Raw genomic sequence first — 22194 nt, 5'->3', positions numbered from 1 at the left:
CCTGTTCTCTGCAAAATCTTTCCTCCCCCAAGGTGCCCCTCCCTTTTCTTTCTTAAAAAGACACCCTTTCAGTGTCTTTGCAAGCACCCTGTTCTCTGCAAAATCTTTCCTCCCCCAAGCAGCCCCTCCCTTTTCCTTCTTCAAAAAAAGGGGGGGGAAGAAACCCCTTCATCCCAGCAGCAGCTGCTTGGGTTCGTAAGGTGAAAATAGTTCGGAAGAAGAGGCCAAAAAATCTTAAACACCGGGTTCGTATCTTGAAAAGTTCGTTAGAAGAGGCGTTCGTAAGATGAGGTACCACTGTACTATTTTAAATTTGCAGATAGCTCTTTCTAGGGAGGAACATCTAAAACCATGTTTTCGCTGGTCAGTCCATTCTACAGCTTAAGTAGTTTATCTGCTTATTGCGCTTCCATTGAGCCATTCATATTATGAGTGAAAAAAGTTCAGAATCCCTTTTCTCTCTCTCTTTCTCTCTCTCTCTCTCTCACACACACACCATTGACATCATATGAAAAGTTCTGAAATTCCAAGGAATATTAACACTTTATAAGAGCAAACAGAACTATAGTGATTTTTTTTGCTTCTTTCTTCCCCCAAGAACTCCAATCTTTTGCTAGTCTGAGCCAGTTGAGACTAATTGGGACAACAATCCCCACAATTCCAAAAGAATAAACATTTTAACTTGCTAGCTGGGAATTATGGGCCTCTTGGGTCCACACCTTTGGAATGTCCTAGTTTTGAGGAAGCAAGTCTGTTGAATTTGGTCCGTATCTGAAATTGAATTTGGAAGAGTTTTTGGTCTCCAAACTGAAAATGATTCAGAAGTCCCTCCTTCAAACAATTGCAAGCTTCCCCATTATCACTAAAGGGATCCATAGAGTATAGGTGATTGGGAGGGATGGAGAGGATCAGAAAATCTCCCTAAAATACTTTGGGATATACTGGTTTTAAATTGAGAAAAGTTCCTGGAATTCTTGCTGTTTCACACACGTATTAATAAATCTGGCTAAAGAAAACGCCAAACTAATAATTTTTCAGGATTTGGCAGTTCCCAAAAGCCTTCTAGTGCTGCAATTTAAATAGTTTAATGGCTCACAGCAGCACCAGAGGGAAAAGGTTAAATATTTGGGCCAGACAGGACTTCTGAAAAGATTAAAAAAAGGCCGAAATGTAATAGCTAAAGTAATGTTTCTCAACCTTGGCCACTTGAAGATGAAGACTTAGACGTCAACTCCCAGAATTCTCCAGCCAAGATGAAAGATGTTAACCAGCGTGCCGAGGGGGATGAGAGATTCTGGGAGTTGAAGTCCACACAAGTTCATTTTGCCAAGACTGGCCTAGAGAGAGAATCTCATCCTTGCTGCTACTTCACTTACAAAGAAACACGCCTGTCCTGCTTCCATAATGTACATGGGGATTAAGCAAACTGAGGCAATTCATCGGTGTCTCCTGCAATTTTGAGATCCGGGCGATCTCTGCAGAATTCTGGCGAAAATAGCACAAAATCTGTCTGGTAAAGTCTTCCAGTTGAAGTCCAGGAGTGAATTAGATGGTCACAGCGCCTGCTGTTGGTGGCGAGTGGTACTTCGCCCCCCGCCCTCTTCATTCATGATGGCGCACAAATAGCTTCAAGGTGATATTTCCCGTTTCCCAGTGTGGTGGACTTTTTTTTAATAAAGGTAGAAGTTCAGGTAGCTTCAGGACTCTCCGGAGATTAGTAGAAAGAGCCCAAGTGGTTGGTAGCCTGCCTGGACACAGGGGGGTTTGGATAGAGGTTGCCCCCTGTGGAATTCCAATAGGGGGCCGGTGGGCCGAAAAAACCTGAGGATGAGGCGGGCATCTGTGTGCTGTGCCCCAGGCCAAAGCCCACCTTCTGCTGGTGGTAGGGGGGCAGGTAAGGCAGTTCCGTGTGGTGGTATTTGTAAAGGGCTGGCTCCCCGGGCTGACCCTGCTGGGCTTGGTTGATGCCCTGGAAGTCGAACTTGTAGGCGTAGCGTTTGCCGTGCACTTTGGTCATGATGTTCTTGTCATAGTAGTAGCGCAGTGCCCGGCTCAGCTTGTCGTAGTTCATGTTGGGCTTGCTCTTGCGCTCGCCCCAACGTCTCGCCACCTCATCGGGATCCGTCATCTTGAACTCACCGTTGGTCCCTTCCCAAGTGATGCAGCTGGCATTGTTGCTGTCCGAGAGCAACTCCAGGAGAAATTGCCACAGCTGGATTTGACCGCTACCTGTCGGGAGACAGAACGACCATTTGAGCATCAACCTCCGCTGGTTCCTGGGATGACCAAGGCGCTCGTTACTCCAACCCAGCTTCTGCTGGGCCAAGAGAGATCTTAGGGGGGTCTAGCTGACAACTTTCCCAAGTAGACCAGACAGGGAACTCAACCAGATGAGTTCCCTCTACTTTATGTTAAGTTCTACGTTAACAAAATCTTGCAAGTCTGAAAATAGAATTCTCCCTCTGTCGGTGGGTGACGTCTTCCATTTCAGAAGTCTCCAACCTTGGCAACTTTTAAGACTTGTGGATTTCAACTCCCAGAATTCCTCAGCCAATTCTGGGACTTGAAGTCCACAAGTCTTAAAGTTGCCAAGGCTGGAGACCCCTGTCCCATTCCATTGACTGCTTCTCCAGGCTGAGAGAAGGCATTCCTCCTCTGGTCTGACCGCTGGATGCTAGGATCTCCACCCCCAGGATGAAAGATGGATGAATGGCTCACCTGGGTTTGCCAAGCGGCTGCTAGTGGGCCCAAGGACTTGGTATGGATCTACTGGGAAGAAGAAGGAAATAAGAGGAACTAGAAACTGGACGCAATTGAATAAACTGGGTGCATCGGAGGGGATCCCTTCCCCATCTCTTCCCCGTATTTGGAAGAGCTCACAGGTAAATTCTCTCTCCTAATTGCTACGATCACCCTCTGATTCCAGCTACAATCCAGCAGACAAGTTGCAACTGACACAACTGAAGTCTTATGTGGCTCTATCTGCTTGCTTTCTTGGAACAAGCACGTACAGGTAATTGGCTAATGCTTTCCCCTCTCCAGATGAAATGGCACAGGCCAAACATATGATTAACTCCAGAAGTGGGTGCATTACTCTCATTGCCATACTTCTGGGTCAACAGCTAATTCCAAAGCAATCACTGTAGTTTGTTCCTAAGATAAGCGGGGGAAGCACAAACACAAGCTTTTCCCTGCACGGCAAGGCGCACAAATATTTGCCAGAGCCTTATGCACCGTGCCTCTGATAAAGGCTGATGTGAAGATAGTGGAGAACAAGGGGCCAGAGGTATCGGCCTACCAGGTGCCATGCGTGTAGAATCCGGGATCCGGCTCACCGTTTGGATCTGCGGTGGAGAACCTTCAGAATGGGAGATGAAAATAAGCAGAGCTAAGTGGTGGCTATGATGCCATTTTTTAATCAGGGATACTACTGCTTGGTTGGAAGCCAAGCGGGATCAGACTGAGAATCCCTTCAATCTACCCACCCATATATTATAGAGCAGGGTATCAAACTCAATTTCGTTGAGGGCCACATCAGGGTTATGTTTGACCTTGGGCAGCTGGTGGGATGTGACTATATCAACATCATTTGTGTTGAGGGCGCCTGTGGTGGCCAAGTGCTAAGGCAGGACTTCCCTCAGACCCTTCTTCATACTCATTGTAACCTTCCTTCCTTCCTACCTTCCATCCTTCCTTCCATCCTTCCTTCCTACCTTCCTTCTTTCCTTCCTACCTTCCTTCCTACCATCCTTCCTTCCTTCCTTCCTTCCATCCTACCTTCCTTCCTTCCTTCCTTCCTTCCTACCGTCCTTCCTTCCTTCCTTCCTACCTTCCTTCCATCCTTCTTTCCTTCCTTCCTTCCTTCCTACCTTCCTTCCTTCCTACCTTCCTTCCTTCCTACCGTCCTTCCTACCTACCTTCCTTCCTCCCTTCCTTCCTCCCTTCCTTCCTCCCTTCCTTCCTTCCTCCCTCCCTTCCTTCCTTCCCTCCTTCCTTCCTACCTTCCTTCCTTTCCTCCTTCCTTCCTTCCTTCCTTCCTCCCTTCCGTCCTTCCTCCCTTCCTCCCTTCCTTTCCTCCTTCCTTCCTTCCTACCTTCCTTCCTTCCCACCTGCCTGCCTTCTTTTTCCTTCCCCTTTTGTTCTCCTTTCTTCTTATTTTTCCTTCCTTGCTGCCTTCCCATTTTCCCTTCATTTTCTTTGTCTTTCCCTTTCTCCTTTCCTGTTCCTTCCATGCTCAAATGCAAAAAGGAAAACTTTTCCCCCTTTGTTTTGTTTTTACCTTTGTTTTGATAGCCCCCTGCCAGTGAAAATGGAGCTCAGGGGGCTGTGCGAGCTCCGTTTTTTGCTGGCAGGCACCACGGGCTGGTCCTTTGCTATTTCCAGGGTGGACCTGCAGGACATATCTAAGCACCCCACAAGCTGGATCGAGCCCATAGGCCTCGAGTTCGACACCCCTGTTATAGAGCAACCACAGAAATCGTTGTGCAGGACATGAATGCATCAAGATTATTGCATTCCTGGTCCTCATTAACGGCACTGAGTGTGAAATTGCAAATTCCAATTTTGAAATGAAAGCAGGACCTCAATGGTACATGCTTCACTCCAATTTCAGGGATGGTAGTGGATGTGGTTACACAACCCACCAGTCCAGTGTTTCTCACCCTTGACAACTTTTAACATGCCTGGACATTGTTGGCCTGGGGGATTCTGAGATTTGAAGTCCACACATGTTATAGTTGCCAAGCAGACCAAACCAATCATGACACACAGAGGAGAAAGAAAGACTTGGACTTTCTGACAGTGTTTAAACAATACCTTTAGTCAGGTCAGTTAAAGACAGAGTGCTTACATTCACACATGTATGTACTACTTTTAAAAAAAAATAACTTTAATTAATTTTCCATTAATTACACTTTTAGCGCTTAATAAATATGTCTGGCTATTTTAATTTGCTTGGCAACACAGATTCCACGCATACTACTTTTGATTAGTGTTGGTCTTAACTTGCTCATTTGTACCTTAGCACACTACACAAACCAGCCTGTTCCATTAGATTGGGACTCAAAATATTCTGCAAATCAAGGCTGCAGCTTAATTCAGTAATCATATCAAGTATGTTATGTGATCACAGTTTGTGTCATAGAAACAGCCGTTGAGCCTAACTGCTACCTTGGCAGATTCTCTTTGAAAAAACCATCTAAATTCAGCCTCTTGAAAAGTACCAAGATTAGAACTGCCCCCTCCTTGCCTTTCGTAAACTCCTTAAAACCCACCTCTGCCGTCAGGCATGGGGGAACTGAAATAACTTCCCCAGGCCTATATTGTTTATGATTAGATTAGATTAGATTTATTGGATTTATATGCCGCCCCTCTCCGCAAACTCAGGGCGGCTCACAACAATAATAAAAAACAGCACAGTACATAATACCAAATCCAATGCCCACCAATCTAATTACAATTTAAAATTAGTAATCTCATAAAAACAGTATATATAAAAAACAGGCACACAGTCAATCAATCAACAAACAACATGGGCAAGGGGGAGGTGTTTTAGTTCCCCCATGCCTGACGGCAGAGGTGGGTCTTAAGGAGTTTACGAAAGGCAGGGAGGGTGGGGGCAATCCTAATCTCAGGGGGGAGCTGGTTCCAGAGGGTCGGGGCCCCCACAGAGAAGGCTCTTCCCCTGGGTCCCGCCAGACGACATTGTTTAGTCGACGGGACCCGGAAAAGGCCAACTCTGTGGGACCTAACCGGTCGCTGGGATTCATGCAGCAGGAGGCGGTCCCGGAGATATTCTGGTCCGGTGCCATGAAGGGCTTTATAGGTCATAACCAACACTTTGAATTGTGACCGGAAACTGATCGGCAACCAATGCAGACTGCGGAGTGTTGGAGTGATATGGGCATACTTGGAGAAGCCCATAATTGCTCTCGCAGCTGCATTCTGCACGATCTGAAGTTTCCGAACACTTTTCAAAGGTAGCCCCATGTAGAGAGCGTTACAGTAGTCGAGCCTCGAGGTGATGAGGGCATGAGTGACTGTGAGCAATGACTCCCGGTCCAAATAGGGCCACAACTGGCGCACCAGGCGAACCTGGGCAAACGCCCCCCTCGCCACAGCTGAAAGGTGTTTTTCTAATGTGAACTGTGGATCGAGGAGGACGCCCAAGTTGCGGACCCTCTCTGAGGGGGTCAATAATTCCCCCCCCCAGGGTAATGGACGGACAGATAGAATTGTCCCTGGGAGGCAAAACCCACAGCCACTCCGTCTTGTCTGGGTTGAGTTTGAGTTTGTTGACACCCATCCAGGCCCCAACAGCCTCCAGGCACCGGCACATCACTTCCACTGCTTCGTATGGTGTGTTGTGTGTATGTTTTTAAATTATGGGTTTTTAGTTTAAATTATTAGATTTGTATTACATATTGTTTTGCTACTATTGTTGTGAGCCGCCCCGAGTCTACGGAGAGGGGCGGCATACAAATTTAATAAATAATAATAATAATAATAATAATAATATAGTATGATTTTATCTTCCCCAATATCCAGGCATGCACAGTACAATGATTAGGTCCACACAAGCACTGTGTCTAGCCACTGTAACCCAGTCTACCAGCTGGGGTGAACCCAGACACAAACTTAGCTCACAAAGGCTAAGCCTTGATCTGGTTCACGGAACAAACAATAATAGACTTGAGTTTGCATAACAAAATCTTGGAATGTGGCTTGCAATCTGCAACTTGGCACATTAGCAATAGCATGGCAATAGCGCTTAGATTTATATATCACTTCACAGTGCTTTACAACCTGCTCTAAGCAGTTTATAGAGTCAGCCTATTGCCCCCAACAATCTGGGTCCCCGTTTTACCCGCCTTGGAAGGATGGATGGCTGAGTCAACCCTGAGCGTGGTGAGATTTCAACTGCCAAATTGCAGAAGTAGTCTGCAGTACTGCATTCTAACCGCTGCTCTTTACACTAAACCAAACCTAAATAAACCACAGGGTGATATAATTCAACATCACTGAATTACCTTTGGGAGTGGTGTTTACCGTACTGTTTCCCCAGCTGCTCCTTCGGATTTCGTCATAGGCGGACTCTACATCAAATGAAGAACGAAGATGACATATTAGGCCAAGATACCCCCACCACCCTAATTTGTTTCTCAACCTTGGCAACTTTAAGATCGGGTGGACTTCAACTCCCAGAATTCCCTCAGGTCAGTTGCAAAGTTGGAGAAATGCTGATTTTGGATGGAGATAGAAAGAGACAACAAATTCAAAGGCCTGATTGACATTGTGATTGCAAAGAAGGTCACTGTGTGGTCGCACTTGATTTCACAATTCTTTTTGCAGTGGTTGTGACACGAACCCATTGTTCCCCTGTGGGGCATTATTTATTTATTTGTTTGTTTATTTATTTGTTTGTTTGTCTGTCTATCATCTATCTATCTATCTATCTATCTATCTATCAATCTATCTAATCTATCTTATCTATCTATCTATCATCTATCTATCTATCTAATCTATCTATCTATCATCTATCTATCTATCATCTATCTTATCTATCTATCTTATCTATCTATCTATCTATCTATCTATCTATCTATCTATCTAATCTATCTATTTATCATCTATCTATCTATCTAGCTATCTATCTATATATCATCTATCTATCTATCTATCTATCTATCTATCTAATCTATCTTATCTATCTATCTTATCTATCTATCTATCTATCTATCTAATCTATCTATCTATCATCTATCTATATATATATATCATCTATCTATCTAATCTATCTATCATCTATCTATCTAATCTATCTTATCTATCTATCCTATCTATCTATCATCTATCTATCTATCTATCTATCTATCTATCTATCTATCATCTATCTATCTATCATCTATCTATCTATCTATCTATCTAATCTATCTTATCTATCTAATCTATCTATCTATCTATCTATCTATCTATCTATCTATCCTATCTATCATCTAATCTATCTAATCTATCTAATCTATCTATCTATCTATCTATCTATCTATCTATCTATCTATCTATCTATCTATCTATCTATCTATCTATCTGCAAAGCAAAAGTAATACAATGAGTGAAAAACTCCAGGGTCTACGGTTACTAAGAAAACAAGCAATTGTTAGCGGCCTAACCTCACTTCCTCTTCTCCCCCATTCATCCCCTTGAAATGAGCATAGGTTTTTGTTACGAACTCACCAGATTTGACTTGGACCCTCAGTGGAGGTGGAGGAGGCTGCTGGGTGATAACCGGGGCCGACGGATAAGAGAAAGTGGGACTGCCTGGCAGGAGAAGGAAGGAAAAGAAGAAAGAATGATGAGAAAAGGAAAAAAACTCTATTTTGTCTCAATAGCCTTCCCCTTTAAGAAAAACAAAACCAACAATTTAAAAAATCCAATTTGCAGAAAGTTTCAGCAACAGAGTAAAAGACCAAACCTGGTGTTACCATTCTGCATGGAAGGTTTTTTTAAAAAAATAATGATAAATCAAGATTTTGGAGGGACAGCAGTGTCTTGCTTGCTGAAGTGAGCCAGTTTGGTATAGCAGTGAAGATGCTGATCTAAAAACCAGGCGAGGGTGAGTTCTAGTCCCACCTCAACACTGAAAGTGATTGAGTGACTTTGGACCAATCACCACGGGTGAGTTGTAGTCCCGCCTCAGCATCGAAAGCAGTTGAGTGACTTTGGGCCAATCACCAGGCATTGTTGAGTTGTAATCCCGCCTCAGCATTGAAAGCAATTAATTGACTTTGGGCCAATCACCAGGTGATGGTGAGTTCTAGTCCCGCCTCAGCATTGAAAGCAATTGATTGACTTTGGGCCAATCACCAGGCGATGGTGAGTTCTAGTCCCGCCTCAGCATTGAAAGCAATTGATTGACTTTGGGCCAATCACCAGGCGATGGTGAGTTCTAGTCCCGCCTCAGCATCGAAAGCAATTAATTGACTTTGGGCCAATCACCAGGCGATGTTGAGTTCTAGTCCCGCCTCAGCATCGAAAGCAATTAATTGACTTTGGGCCAATCACCAAGCGATGGTGAGTTCTAGTCCCGCCTCAGCATTGAAAGCAATCAATTGACTTTAGGCCAATCACCAGGCGATGGCGAGTTCTAGTCCCGCCTCAGCATTGAAAGTAATTGTTTGACTTTGGGCCAATCACCAGGTGATGGTGAGTTCTAGTCCCGCCTCAGCATTGAAAGCAATTGTTTGACTTTGGGCCAATCACCAGGCGATGGTGAGTTCTAGTCCCGCCTCAGCATTGAAAGCAATTGTTTGACTTTGGGCCAATCACCAGGCAATGGTGAGTTCTAGTCCCACCTCAGCATTGAAAGCAATTGTTTGACTTTGGGCCAATCACCAGGCGATGGTGAGTTCTAGTCCCGCCTCAGCATTGAAAGCAATTGTTTGACTTTGGGCCAATCACCAGGCGATGGCGAGTTCTAGTCCAGCCTCAGCATTGAAAGCAATTGATTGACTTTGGGCCAATCACCAGGCGATGCGAGTTCTAGTCCCGCCTCAGCATTGAAAGCAATTGTTTGACTTTGGGCCAATCACCAGGCGATGGTGAGTTCTAGTCCCGCCTCGGCATTGAAAGCAAATAATTGACTTTGGGCCAATCACCAGGCAATGGTGAGTTCTAGTCCCGCCTCAGCATCGAAAGCAATTAATTGACTTTGGGCCAATCACCAGGCGATGTTGAGTTCTAGTCCCGCCTCAGCATTGAAAGCAATTGATTGACTTTGGGCCAATCACCAGACGATGGTGAGTTCTAGTCCCGCCTCAGCATCGAAAGCAATTAATTGACTTTGGGCCAATCACCAGGCGATGGTGAGTTCTAGTCCCGCCTCAGCATCGAAAGCAATTGATTGACTTTGGGCCAATCACCAGGCGATGATGAGTTCTAGTCCTGCCTCAGCATCGAAAGCAATTGATTGACTTTGGGCCAATCACCAGGTGATGGTGAGTTCTAGTCCCGCCTCAGCATTGAAAGCAATTGTTTGACTTTGGGCCAATCACCAGGCGATGGTGAGTTCTAGTCCCGCCTCAGCATCGAAAGCAGTTGAGTGACTTTGGGCCAATCACCAGGCGATGGTGAGTTCTAGTCCCGCCTCAGCATTGAAAGCAATTGATTGACTTTGGGCCAATCACCAGGCGATGGTGAGTTCTAGTCCCTCAGCCATGAAAGCTGGCTGGGTGACTGGGCTAATAACTGTCCCACTCTTCCTATGTCACCTCACAAAGTTGTGGGGGGGGGGGAGGAAGAGAAAGGATGTTCACCATCTTATAGAAAGGGAGAAGAAAATAAGAGAAATAGATTTAATACAAGAGAAATTAAGAGTAACAAGAAATAGAGAATGGAATAATCTATTGAAAACTAAGAAAAAACAATTGAAACTTTTTGATGAGTTACAATGGAATAATATAAGGATGGTCATAAAAGAAAGAATTATGGGATGGGGGAAGAAATCAATAAAACAAATGGTACATTATTTGAAGAAGAGAAAGGAGAAATCTTGTATATTACCACCTTCCATTGAGGACCTGTATACTGCACAAGTCAAAAAGAGGGCGGGTAAAATATTTACTGACCCCTCACATCCTGGACACAAATTGTTTCAACTCCTACCCTCAAAACGTCACTACAGAGCACTGCACACCAAGACAACTAGACACAAGAACAGTTTTTTTCCCAAACGCCATCACTCTACTAAACAAATAATTCCCTCAACACTGTCAGACTTTCTACTAAATCTGCACTTCTATTCTACTAGTTTTTCTCATCGTTCCTATCACCCATTTCCTCCCACGTTGACTGTATGACTGTAACTTGTTGCATATATCCTAAGATTTTTATTAATATTGCTTCTTCATTGCTTATTTGACCCCTATGACAATCATTAAGTGTTGTACCACATGATTCTTGACAAATGTATATTTTATTTTATGTACGCTGAGAGCATATGCACCAAGACAAATTCCTTGTGTGTCCAATCACACTTGGCCAATAAAAATTCTATTCTATTCTATTCTATTATTTATAAGGTAATCGAGGTGCAAGATAAAGCAAATCTAACAAATTCTCCAAATTTTGGCATTCAGATTCTCACCATGCGGCACAGACAATTCCTCTTTTTAAAAGAAATTCGGCATCACATCCCCGTTTTTTCCCCCCCACGCTGAGCTTGTTCGTGGCCTTACTTTGGCGCAGGTAGGTGAGGTGAGACAGCAAGATTTCGGTGTTGTAGGGCGAAGTGAGTCGTAGAAAACCTTCCTTCCCAAGTTTGCAGAGTTCCTTTCCATCTACGTGCTGAAAGAGGCTGGTTTCGATGTCGAGAAGGCCGTACTCCTTCACCGCCCAGTCCAGCCACTGGCGGACATGGTCGCAGCTCCAAACACCCGGATCTGGGAGGGGGAGAAGGGAGATTGGAGTAAGAAGTGAAGAGGTCCATGGACGGGGGTCCTAAAGCAGCTCTTGGAATAGCTTAGAAACATAGAAACATAGAAGACTGATGGCAGAAAAAGACCTCATGGTCCATCTAGTCTGCCCTTATACTATTTCCTGTATTTTATCTTAGGATGGATCTATGTTTAGCCCAGGCATGTTTAAATTCAGTTACTGTGGATTTATCTACCACGTCTGCTGGAAGTTTGTTCCAAGGATCTACTACTCTTTCAGTCAAATAATATTTTCTCACGTTGCTTTTGATCTTTCCCCCAACTAACTTCAGATTGTGTCCCCTTGTTCTTGTGTTCATTTTCCTATTAAAAACACTTCCCTCCTGAACCTTGTTTAACCCTTTGACATATTGTTGGTTATGACCTTTAAAGCCCTTCATGGCATCGGACCAGAATATCTCCGAGACCGCCTCCTGCTGCACGAATCCCAGCGACCGATTAGGTCCCACAGAGTGGGCCTTCTCCGGGTCCCGTCAACTAAACAATGTCGGTTGGCGGGCCCCAGGGGAAGAGCCTTCTCTGTGGCGGCACCGGCTCTCTGGAAGCAACTCCCCCCGGAGATTAGAACTGCCCCTACTCTTCCTGCCTTCTGTAAACTCCTTAAGACCCACCTTTGCCGTCAGGCATGGGGAAATTAAACATCTCCCCCTGGGCACGTTTAATTTATACATGGTATGCTTGTGTGTGTGTCTGTTAGTATATGGGTTTTTTAAAATCTTTAAATATTTTAATTAATTGGATTATTATGATTTGTTTCACTTGTTGTGAGCCACCCCGAGTCTTCGGAGAGGGGCGGCATGCAAATCCAAATAATAAATAAATAAAATAAATAATAAATAAATATTTAAATGTTTCGATCATGTCCCCCCTTTTCCTTCTGTCCTCCAGACTATACAGATTGAGTTCATTAAGTCTTTCCTGATATGTTTTATGCTTAAGACCTTCCACCATTCTTGTAGCCCGTCTTTGGACCCGTTCAATTTTGTCAATATCTTTTTGTAGGTGAGGTCTCCAGAACTGAACACAGTACTCCAAATGTGGTCTCACCAGCGCTCTATATAAGGGGATCACAATCTCCCTCTTCCTGCTTGTTATACCTCTAGCTTTGCAGCCAAGCATCCTACTTGCTTTTCCTACCGCCCGACCACACTGCTCACCCATTTTGAGACTGTCAGAAATCACTACCCCTAAATCCTTCTCTTCTGAAGTTTTTGCTAACACAGAACTGCCAATGCAATACCCAGATTGAGGATTCCTTTTCCCCATTTTACATTTGGAAACATTAAACTGCAGTTTCCATTGCTTTGACCATTTATCTAGTAAAGCTAAATCATTTACCATATTACAGACCCCCCCAGGAATATCAACCCTATCTTCTACCAACCTGCTGGAACAATGACCTTCTCCTCTCTGGATGAAGTAACTGGGGAGCTACGTTGGTTGGGGTATCCAGTTGGGTAGGGCACTTGGGATGTGTCGACTGCTGCTTCCACTTTGTTCCTGCGGGTGGCACTGCATTCCACCGGTGATTGTCTGCTGGGGGAGAGAAGAGAGGTAGGTATATAGGAGAAGGGGGTAGCAGGTCCTCACTCATGATGGACAAGGTAAGTATCTGAGAAGCATCGCCAAGGCTCCATAGATGTGAAGAAAAGAGAAGGTCTCCCTTGTAAATCTCCTCTTTTTAACCTATGGACGAGTTTTTCTCAACCTTGGCAACTTTTAAGATATGGGAACTACCACTCCCAGAATTCTGGGTGTTGAAGCCCAGATGTTGCCAAGATTAAGAAACACGTCTATAGAACCACTTATTTATTTATTTATTTATTAGATTTGTATGCTGCCCCTCTCCGTAGACTCGGGGCGGCTCACAGCAATAATAAACAATATATAACAAATCTAATAATTTAAAAGAAACACTAAAAGGCCCATTATTAAAAGCAAACATACACACAAGCATACCATACATAAACTGTATAGGCCCGGGGGAGATGTTTCAATTCCCCCATGGCTGACGGCAGAGGTGGGTTTTAAGAAGTTTACGAAAGGCGAGGAGGGTGGGGGCAGTTCTAATCTCTGGGGGGAGCTGGTTCCAGAGGGTTGGGGCCGCCACAGAGAAGGCTCTTCCCCTGGGTCCCACCAAACGGCATTGTTTAGTTGACGGGACCCGGAGAAGGCCAACTCTGTGGGACCTAATTGGTCGCTGGGATTCGTGCGGCAGAAGGCGGTCCCGGAGATATTCTGGCCCGATGCCATGAAGGGCTTTATAGGTCATAACCAACACTTTGAATTGTGACCGGAAACTGATCGGCAACCAATGCAGACTGTGGAGTGTTGGTGTAACGGGCATATTTAGGGACGCCCGTGATTGCTCTCGCAGCTGCATTCTGCATGATCTGAAGTTTCCGAACACTTTTCAAAGGTAGCCCCATGTACCTTTGGCATGAGATGCACAGTCTTCCAGATCAATGATCACTAACCGGTGGTCCATGGACCACTGGTGGTCCATGAGAAAATTTTGGGGGTCCACATAAAAATATTTGCATTTTTATATTGCATTAAATCAGGGGTCCTCCAACTACAGCCTCTGGGCCAGATATGTGCAATGAATGTTTGTGTTGCTGTAGAGAGTCTTCCCATTGTGGGTCTTTTGTGCGGGTTGGAAGGTGGGGAGAAATTTCGACTTGGCGTCTGCTTCAGCCTCCCAGTGTGGGGCTTTGGGTGAAGGCTGGAGGGAAGCGCCGCTGGTGGCAAAAAAACGTTCCAGTGAGACTGTATCATAGCCTGGAACTGGCTGACCATCTCAGCCCACTGAGTCTCCAGGGACCGGGATCTGGCCTTGCACTCTTGCTGGTCTTCCCTCGGCTTGGAAAGCCTATGCTCATAGTCCTCAGTGAGGTGCTTATGCTGAGCTTCCTTCTCGGTCAAATCCAATTTAAACTGAGACACTTGTTTTGCCAACTCTTTCTCGTGGTGGGCGCTTAGCTCCAACAACTGCTTCCGGTTGGGGCCCTAAGGAGCCTGGGCGGGCAGGCGAAGAGTGGCTGGTTAATGAGGGGCAATAGAGGTCAGTGAGGCGCCCCTTGACGTGAGTGGCATGGAGTTGGCCACGTCCATCCAGTCACATGACCACCTAGCCAAGCCCACCCAGCCCACCCAGCCGGTTATTCGGCAGTGGTGGTATGTGGGATTTAGTGGTCCCTCAGGTCCCAAAGTTTGGGGACCCCTGTTCTAGATCATTCCAGCCTGCCAACTGGCAACGTCAACTTCTCTGGGCTGACCCTCTTGTTCAGTCCAAAAGCCAGTGTGGTGTGATGGGAAAGGTGCTAGACTAGAACTTGAGGACCTGTAAGCTTGTCTTCTCTCTTAGGCAGCGGTCCCCAAACTACGGCCTGCGGGCCACATGCGGCCCACTGAGGCCATTTATGTGGCCCGACGGTGAGTGACAAGAACACAGGGAAAAGAGAGAGAGAAAGAAAGAAAAGGGAAAGAGAGGGAGGGAAGGAGAAGTGGAGAGGAATGAAGGAGGGAAGGAAGGAGAAATGGAGGGAACAAGGAAGAAAGGAAGGAAGAATGAAATGAATGGAGGGACAGAGGAAGGAAGGACTGTTTTTTTGGGGGGGGGGCATTTTTTTAAATTTTTCTCTCAACATACATTCAAACAACACAGTGTACCATCTAATTTTCCATGAATAAAATGCAGTATTTTGTTAGTAACTAATATCAATCATCAAAAAAGTTGCAAAAGTTTTTTTTTCTCATTTTGTCATCCAGCTACATTCATTTTCTTTTAATTAAATTTCCTCCTTAATGTTCCTTCAAAAAGTGCAACACCAGCTGGGAAGCGGAGCTGGGGTTTCCCCAAGCGCGCGCGCACCGCCCGCCCACGCCGTTGCTGGGGCCGCTTCCCAGCTGGGAAGCGGAGCTGGGGTGTCCCCGCGCGTGCTGCCCGCCCGCCCACGCCGTTTCTCGCGCCGCCGCTGGGGTCTTACCGGGGCAAGAGGGGGAAGACCCAGGGAAGCCGCCCAGCAGCTTATCTGCCCGGCGGGAAACTCCACCATCTACGCATGCGTGGCCATAGAAAAAAAGGCACGCATGCGCAGATGGTGTTGTTTACTTCCGGGTTGAAAACTCGCGATATAGCGTTTCGCAATACTCGAGATCGCGAAACTCGAGGGATCACTGTATTTCTAACTTATTCACCATTATGCCAAAGTGCTTCCTTCTTTCTTTATACATTTTTCATAAGCCAAGAAAACCTTGTATAGCCAATCAGATGTCAACAAAAGAAAATTAAAAACAAAACATAAACATATATGAATTTCAGATCTTCTCCCCCCTCTAAATAGTACGTTCCCATTTTGGTTTTTACTTTAAAACAAGGTATGTGCAGTGTGCATAGGAATCTGTTCATAGGTTTTTTTTTTATAGTCCGGCCCTCCAACAGTCCAAGGGACAGTGAACTGGCCCCTTGTGTAAAAGGTTTGGGGACCCCTGCTCTTAGGTATAGAAACTGGTTGAGTGCATTTGGGGCAATCACTCTCAGAGAGCGGCTTTCATGAAGAAAACAGAAGATGATATGGATGCCAGTTTCAGTTTTACAAAATAATGGCTGGATATACTTCCAATGCAATGTTTCCAAACCTTAGCAACTTTCAGCTCTTGGGGATTTCAACTCCCAGAATCCCCCAGCCTGCATGGGGAAGGCTGGGGATTTCTAGGAGTTGAGGTCGACGCAGCTTGAAGTTTCTGGGGTTGAGAAACATTGATTCAATGCAGTGTTTCTCAACTTGGGCGGCTTGAAGATATGTCATAGAAACATAGAAGACTGACGGCAGAAAAAGACCTCATGGTCCATCTAGTCTGCTCTTATTTTTTGTATTTTATCTTAGGATGGATCTATGTTTATCCCAGGCATGTTTAAATTCAGTTACTGTGGATTTACCAACCACGCCTGCTGGAAGTTGGTTCCAAGGATCTACGACTCTTTCAGTCAAATAATATTTTCTCATGTTGCTTTTGATCTTTCCCCCAACTAACTTCAGATTGTGTCCCCTTGTTCTTATGTTCACTTTCCTATTAAAAACACTTCCCTCCTGAACTTATTTAACCCTTTGACATATTTAAATGTTTCGATCATGTCCCCCCTTTCCCTTCTGTCCTCCAGACTATACAGATTGAGTTCATGAAGTCTTTCCTGATACGTTTTATGCTTAAGACCTTCTACAATTCTTGTAGCCCATCTTTGGACCCATTCAATTTTGTCAATATCTTTTTGTAGGTGAGGTCTCCAGAACTGAACACAGTATTCCAAATGGGGTCTCACTAGCGCTCTATATAGCGATCAAGTCCCAGAATTTCTCAGCCCGCATGTCTGGCTGGGGAATTCTGGGAATTGAAGGTCTGATGAAACGAAGATAAATAAATAAGGTCAAAATCTGGATTGCGGCTCTCCAAAGCTGCTAACCTGCTGGAGCAATTGACTTGTTCGGTCTCCTGTTTCACCATATGGCCTCGGCTGTTGACCTGGGCTGACCACGAGGGGTCTTCCAGCCCTGGCTCTTCCTTGCTCCCATATTCGTCCACTGGAGACACCTCCGTCTTCAAGAGGTGTGAGGAGGCAAAGGATGGGTCGAAGATGGACTGGTCCTCACTTACAACTGACAGCGCCTCCTGCAGGAGAAGGGTAGGAAATAACAGGAAAAGACCAGAGCAATGATTAAGAAGATTCATGGATGCCAAGTGTATCGGTGGTTATTGAAACGGATGTCCAAGTGCCGCCTCTGTGTTGGTTGAGGCAGGCAGGATTCCCTTGAGTCCCATTTAGAAACATAGAAACATAGAAGACTGACGGCAGAAAAAGACCTCATGGTCCATCTTGTCTGCCCTTATACTATTTCCTGTATATTATATTAGGTTGGATCTACGTTTAATCCCAGGCATGTTTAAATTCAGTTGCTGTGGATTTACCAACCACGTCTGCTGGAAGTTTGTTCCAAGGATCTACTACTCTTTCAGTGAAATAATATTTTCTCATGTTGCTTTTGATCTTTCCCCCAACTAACTTCAGATTGTGTCCCCTTGTTCTTGTGTTCACTTTCCTATTAAAAACACTTCCCTCCTGAACCAAAACACTTCCCTCCTTCCCTTCCCTTGTTGGGGGTCAAGGGAAAGGGAGGGTTTTGCCTTCTCTTTCTGCTCAAGATCCCCATGGACAATTGGTGGGCCACTGTGTGACACAGAATGTTGGACTTGACGGGCTTTGGCCTGATTCAGCATGGCTCTTCTTATGTTCTTATGTTAAGAAAGATCAGAAGAGATCTACCACTTTGGACTGAAGAGAGATCAAGTCCATTTCCTGGTTGAAAAAAATCTTAAACGTAGTAAAAATAATAATAATAATAATTTATCCTGATGGTCACATAGCAGTGAAGGGCTACCAAAACCTTTACTACCACACTGTGGTTGTGGCTTATGCAGGACGCCCTGCATTTTCTTTCAACATCTTTTAGTGCAAATTGGGTGCTCCGGGGTGGAGCTCCATTTTCACTACCCCACTGTGTCCCCTCCCCATCCGGGCAGTAGGCTACCCCTGTCACATAGCATGCCAAACGTAGCCGTATTGTTCTTCAATGCAATAGCATTGCTCTTTTATCGCCCTTCCTACAACCTACCAAGCTGCAAGCAACCCAATCCCTGTGTGAACCCTGCAGGCTCCTGAATGAAGGATCTGAATTCAGGATTAAGTTTTAACATCCTGGAGGCCTGAATGGAAATCACAATCTTTCCATGCAGGAAATCCACACCCGGTTATTCATTTCCGGCGCTGTTCACATAAATGGGAGTCAAGGATCAAGAGTCTGTAGCTTGCATATTTCTAAGAAACCTATTGGCGGGCCCAAACTGACTTACACATTCCTAGACTGGGTGGAACACCCCCCCCCCAAAAAAAATCCTTGATTGATCCCAACAAAGAACGTTCTTGGAGCAGACAGCAGAGTTAGGCGCTGCCTGATGTCAATTTCCATTGGTGTTTCTCAACTTTAGCAATTTTAAGGGCTTTCTGGACTTTAATTCCCAGAATTCCCCAGCCAACAAGAAGGTGAATATGAGATCGAAGCCATGCTTTTTTTTTTTTATGCAATGCATCTAGAAAAATGGTCAGTGCTTCAATTGCTCCATTGCCGTTATAAGCTTGGCCACCCTCTTCATGGGTCCCATCAGGGCTGCCACCTTGACTTTTCTGACCACACCTGGTCTCCAAGAATGAAACAGAAGGACCCTTTTGACGTTGCGGTCACCTCCTTCCAAGAAAGCTACCTTACGATGGCCTGGATTTCTCTAGTTCAAAACATCTATTCAAACAGCAGGAACAAATCCAGCAGCGAAACAGTGAGATGTGCAGAGAAATAAACAAACAGCCTCGATAAGAAGGAAGAAGACTGAGAGTCACCATAACACAACTTTAAAAGAATTTTAACAAGTGACTCTAAGAATGAGGGGACCCCCCCCCCTCTTGGGAGACTACATAGAAACATAGAAGACTGACGGCAGAAAAAGACCTCATGGTCCATCTAGTCTGCCCTTATACTATTTCCTGTATTTTATCTTACAATGGATCTATGTTTATCCCAGGCATGTTTAAATTCAGTTACTGTGGATTTACCAACCACATCTGCTAGAAGTTTATTCCAAGGATCTACTACTCTTTCAGTAAAATAATATTTTCTCATGTTGCCTTTGATCTTTCCCCCAACTAACTTCAGATTGTGTCCCCTTGTTCTTGTGTTCACTTTCCTATTAAAAACACTTCCCTCCAGAACCTTATTTAACCCTTTAACATATTTAAATGTTTCGATCATGTCCCCCCTTTTCCTTCTGTCGTCCAGACTATCGTCTGGAAATGCTATTCTGTCAGTTATTTAGAAATTGCTGAAGATTGTGCCTATTTCCCCTTTTTATTTTATTGATTTTCAATTAAGTACAGTATGTATGTATGTATGTATGTATGTATGTATGTATGTATGTATTTATTTTTATTTTGTCCAATACATAATGAAGGTTATAGAGCACATAGAGGATTTCTTAGTGCTTAATAAACATCATGTTGCCTAGGTATTTAATGTTCTTAACAATGCAAATGTACATTCTTAACCTCCATCCCTTTTCCCTCAACTATTGGTAAAACAGATTCCATGTTTGATCATGTTCTATATCCTCTTTCTGTTTAATTTTCAATGTCCATCTGTCCATTTCTGCACAATCTAGTATCTTTCTGACTCTAATCATTTCACAGTATATCTTCATTTCCCCTCAGTATTGTGTAAATATAATTCTCGCTGCCCCCTTTCTTCCTCTATTTTTAAAAGTGGCAGGATTCTGGTGGTAGAAGAGGAGAAGATGCATTTATAAGATCTGTAGTGGAAAGTAGTGAATTCTGGAATAAATTCTTGGCTCTCTGATCATCCTGAAAATGAATGGAATATACACTGCTGGAAAAAAAATAAAGGGAACACTTAAACAACAGAATATAACTCCAAGTAAATCAAACTTCGGTGAAATCAAACTGTCCACTTAGGAAGCAACACTGATTGACAATCAATTTCACCTGCTATTGTACACATTCAACTTTGTACAGAACAAAGTATTCAATGAGAATAGTTCATTCATTCAGATCTAGGATGTGCTCTTTGAGCGTTCCCTTTATTTTATTTTGAGCAGTGTAGATAATTCTTGACTTATGACCACAAGGAGAGTCTATTTTGTCCTCCCTTCCTCTAAACATGCTCGGTTTTAAGGGAACACAAGAGACAGAGAGAGGAATTGCATATAGAAAAAGAAAATGAACAGGATATAGCTAGTCCTTGACTTGTGACCACGTCTGGGATTAGAATGCTGTTGCTAAGCAACGTGGTGGCTAAGTGAGTTATACCTGATGTTTATTTTATTTTATTTTATTTTATTATTTTATTTTATTTTATTTTATTTTATTTTATTTTATTTTATTTTATTTTATTTTATTTTATTTTATTTTATTTTATTTTATTTTATTTTATTTTATTTTATTTTATTTTATTTTATTTTATTTTATTTTATTTTATTTTATTTTATTTTATTTTATTTTATTTTATTTTATTTTATTTTATTTTATTTTATTTTATTTTATTTTATTTTATTTTATTTTATTTTATTTTATTTTATTTTATTTTATTTTATTTTATTTTATTTTATTTTATTTTATTTTATTTTATTTTATTTTATTTTATTTTATTTTATTTTATTTTATTTTATTTTATTTTATTTTATTTATTAATTGGACTTATATGCCGCCCCTCTCCGTGGACTCGGGGCAGCTCACAACATTTCAATAAAAAGATACAATATAAAATATTTCTAAGCCAATTAATAGAATAATTACTTTAAAAAATTATCTTAAAACTAGTCATTTAAAAAACAAACAATCACATCCATACTGTCACATTCAATACATTTATTGGGCAGAGGCTGGGGTCTAGTGACCCCAAGCCTGCCGACATAGATGCGTTTTCAAGTTCTTACGAAAGGCAAGGAGGGTGGGGGCAGTGCTAATCTCTGGGGGGAGCTGATTCCAGAGGGCCGGGGCCCCCACAGAGAAGGCTCTTCCCTAGGCCCTGCCAGCCAACATTGTTAAGTTGACGCGACCTGGAGAAGGCAAACTCTGCGGGACCTGACCGGACGCTGGGATTCGTGCGGCAGAAGGCGGTCCCATAGGTAATCTGGTCCTATGCCATGTAGGGCTTTATAGGTCATCACCAACACTTTGAATTGGGTCCGGAAACCAATTGGCAGCCAATACAGTCCGCGGAGTACTGAAGAGACATAGGCATATCTTGGTAGGCCCATAATAGCTCGTGCGGCTGCATTTTGCGGCTTTTCGCCACAATCACTAAGGGATGTTAGGCAAATCCATCTTTGCACTTTGACTTTGCTTATGGGAAATGGAGATCATGTGATTGTGAGACCCTGCAACTCTTGTAAATACATGCTAGTCACATGACGGTGGGGATATTGTAACGGTTGGAAGGACTAAATGAGTTTTTTCAGCACCATTGTAATTTGGACCAGTCAATAAACAAATGGTCATAAGTCAAGGACTTCCCATGGCCAAAAGATCCCCATTCTTTTATTTCTTTTCCTCTCTTACACTTTTATCTTTCTTTTTGACCTTTCTTTCTTTTTTAAACTTAGTATTACATAGCTGACGTTTCCCAGGGCTGTGATTTTTCACCTCTCTGCCTTGCCTGCCTGCTGGGATTCCTGGGCAATGACACAACTTTGGCACAGGAAATAGCAGGGAGGTGGCAGCTATACAGCTCAGTCGAGAAGAGAAAAAGAGAGAGAGAAGGAGTGAGAAAAATTATAGGCAGGGAGGGAGAAAAAGAAAGAGAAAAGAAGGGGAGAAAGAAAAAAGAGGGAGGACAGGAGAGAAAAAAGGAGAGAGAGAAGAGAGAAAAAGAAAAAAAGAAAAAAGTGAGGGAGGGATAGAGAAAGAAAGAAAGAAAGGGAAAAGAAAAAGAAATTTGAAAGAGATAGGGAGTGAGAAAGAGAAAGAAAGAGAAAAGAAGGAAAAAAGGAGAGAGGGCAGGAGAGAAAAGAGAAAAAGAAAAAAGAGGGAGGGATAGAGAAGGAAAAGGAAAAGAAATTTAAGGGAGGAAGAGAAAGAAAGGGA

General features: G+C 43.6%; 1 protein-coding gene across 6 annotated transcripts in view; it reads right to left on the bottom strand.

The window, feature by feature from the left end:
- Positions 1-527: 527 nt before the first annotated feature.
- LOC139174286 (retroviral integration site protein Fli-1 homolog) overlaps positions 528-22194 on the bottom strand; it is a 48710-nt gene continuing 27043 nt past the window's right edge. Inside the window, exons 2-9 of one of the 6 annotated variants that reach the window (XM_070764565.1) lie at positions 16954-17159; positions 12874-13025; positions 11232-11435; positions 8233-8316; positions 7029-7094; positions 3299-3358; positions 2719-2769; positions 528-2229 (exon numbers count right to left, since the gene is read on the bottom strand). In XM_070764565.1, the coding sequence (XP_070620666.1) occupies positions 1715-2229; positions 2719-2769; positions 3299-3358; positions 7029-7094; positions 8233-8316; positions 11232-11435; positions 12874-13025; positions 16954-17159 (1338 nt within the window). In that variant the 3' untranslated portion in view covers positions 528-1714. The remainder of the gene's footprint in view (positions 2230-2718; positions 2770-3298; positions 3359-7028; positions 7095-8232; positions 8317-11231; positions 11436-12873; positions 13026-16953; positions 17160-22194) is intronic. The other 5 variants (XM_070764566.1, XM_070764571.1, XM_070764567.1 and 2 more) reach the window with 5 other exon arrangements.

This window comes from Erythrolamprus reginae, chromosome 11 (assembly GCF_031021105.1).
Source record: "Erythrolamprus reginae isolate rEryReg1 chromosome 11, rEryReg1.hap1, whole genome shotgun sequence".
NCBI lineage: Eukaryota > Metazoa > Chordata > Lepidosauria > Squamata > Dipsadidae > Erythrolamprus > Erythrolamprus reginae.
The sequence above is the reverse complement of the archived record's forward strand: the minus strand, read 5'-3'. Positions and strand labels throughout refer to the sequence as shown.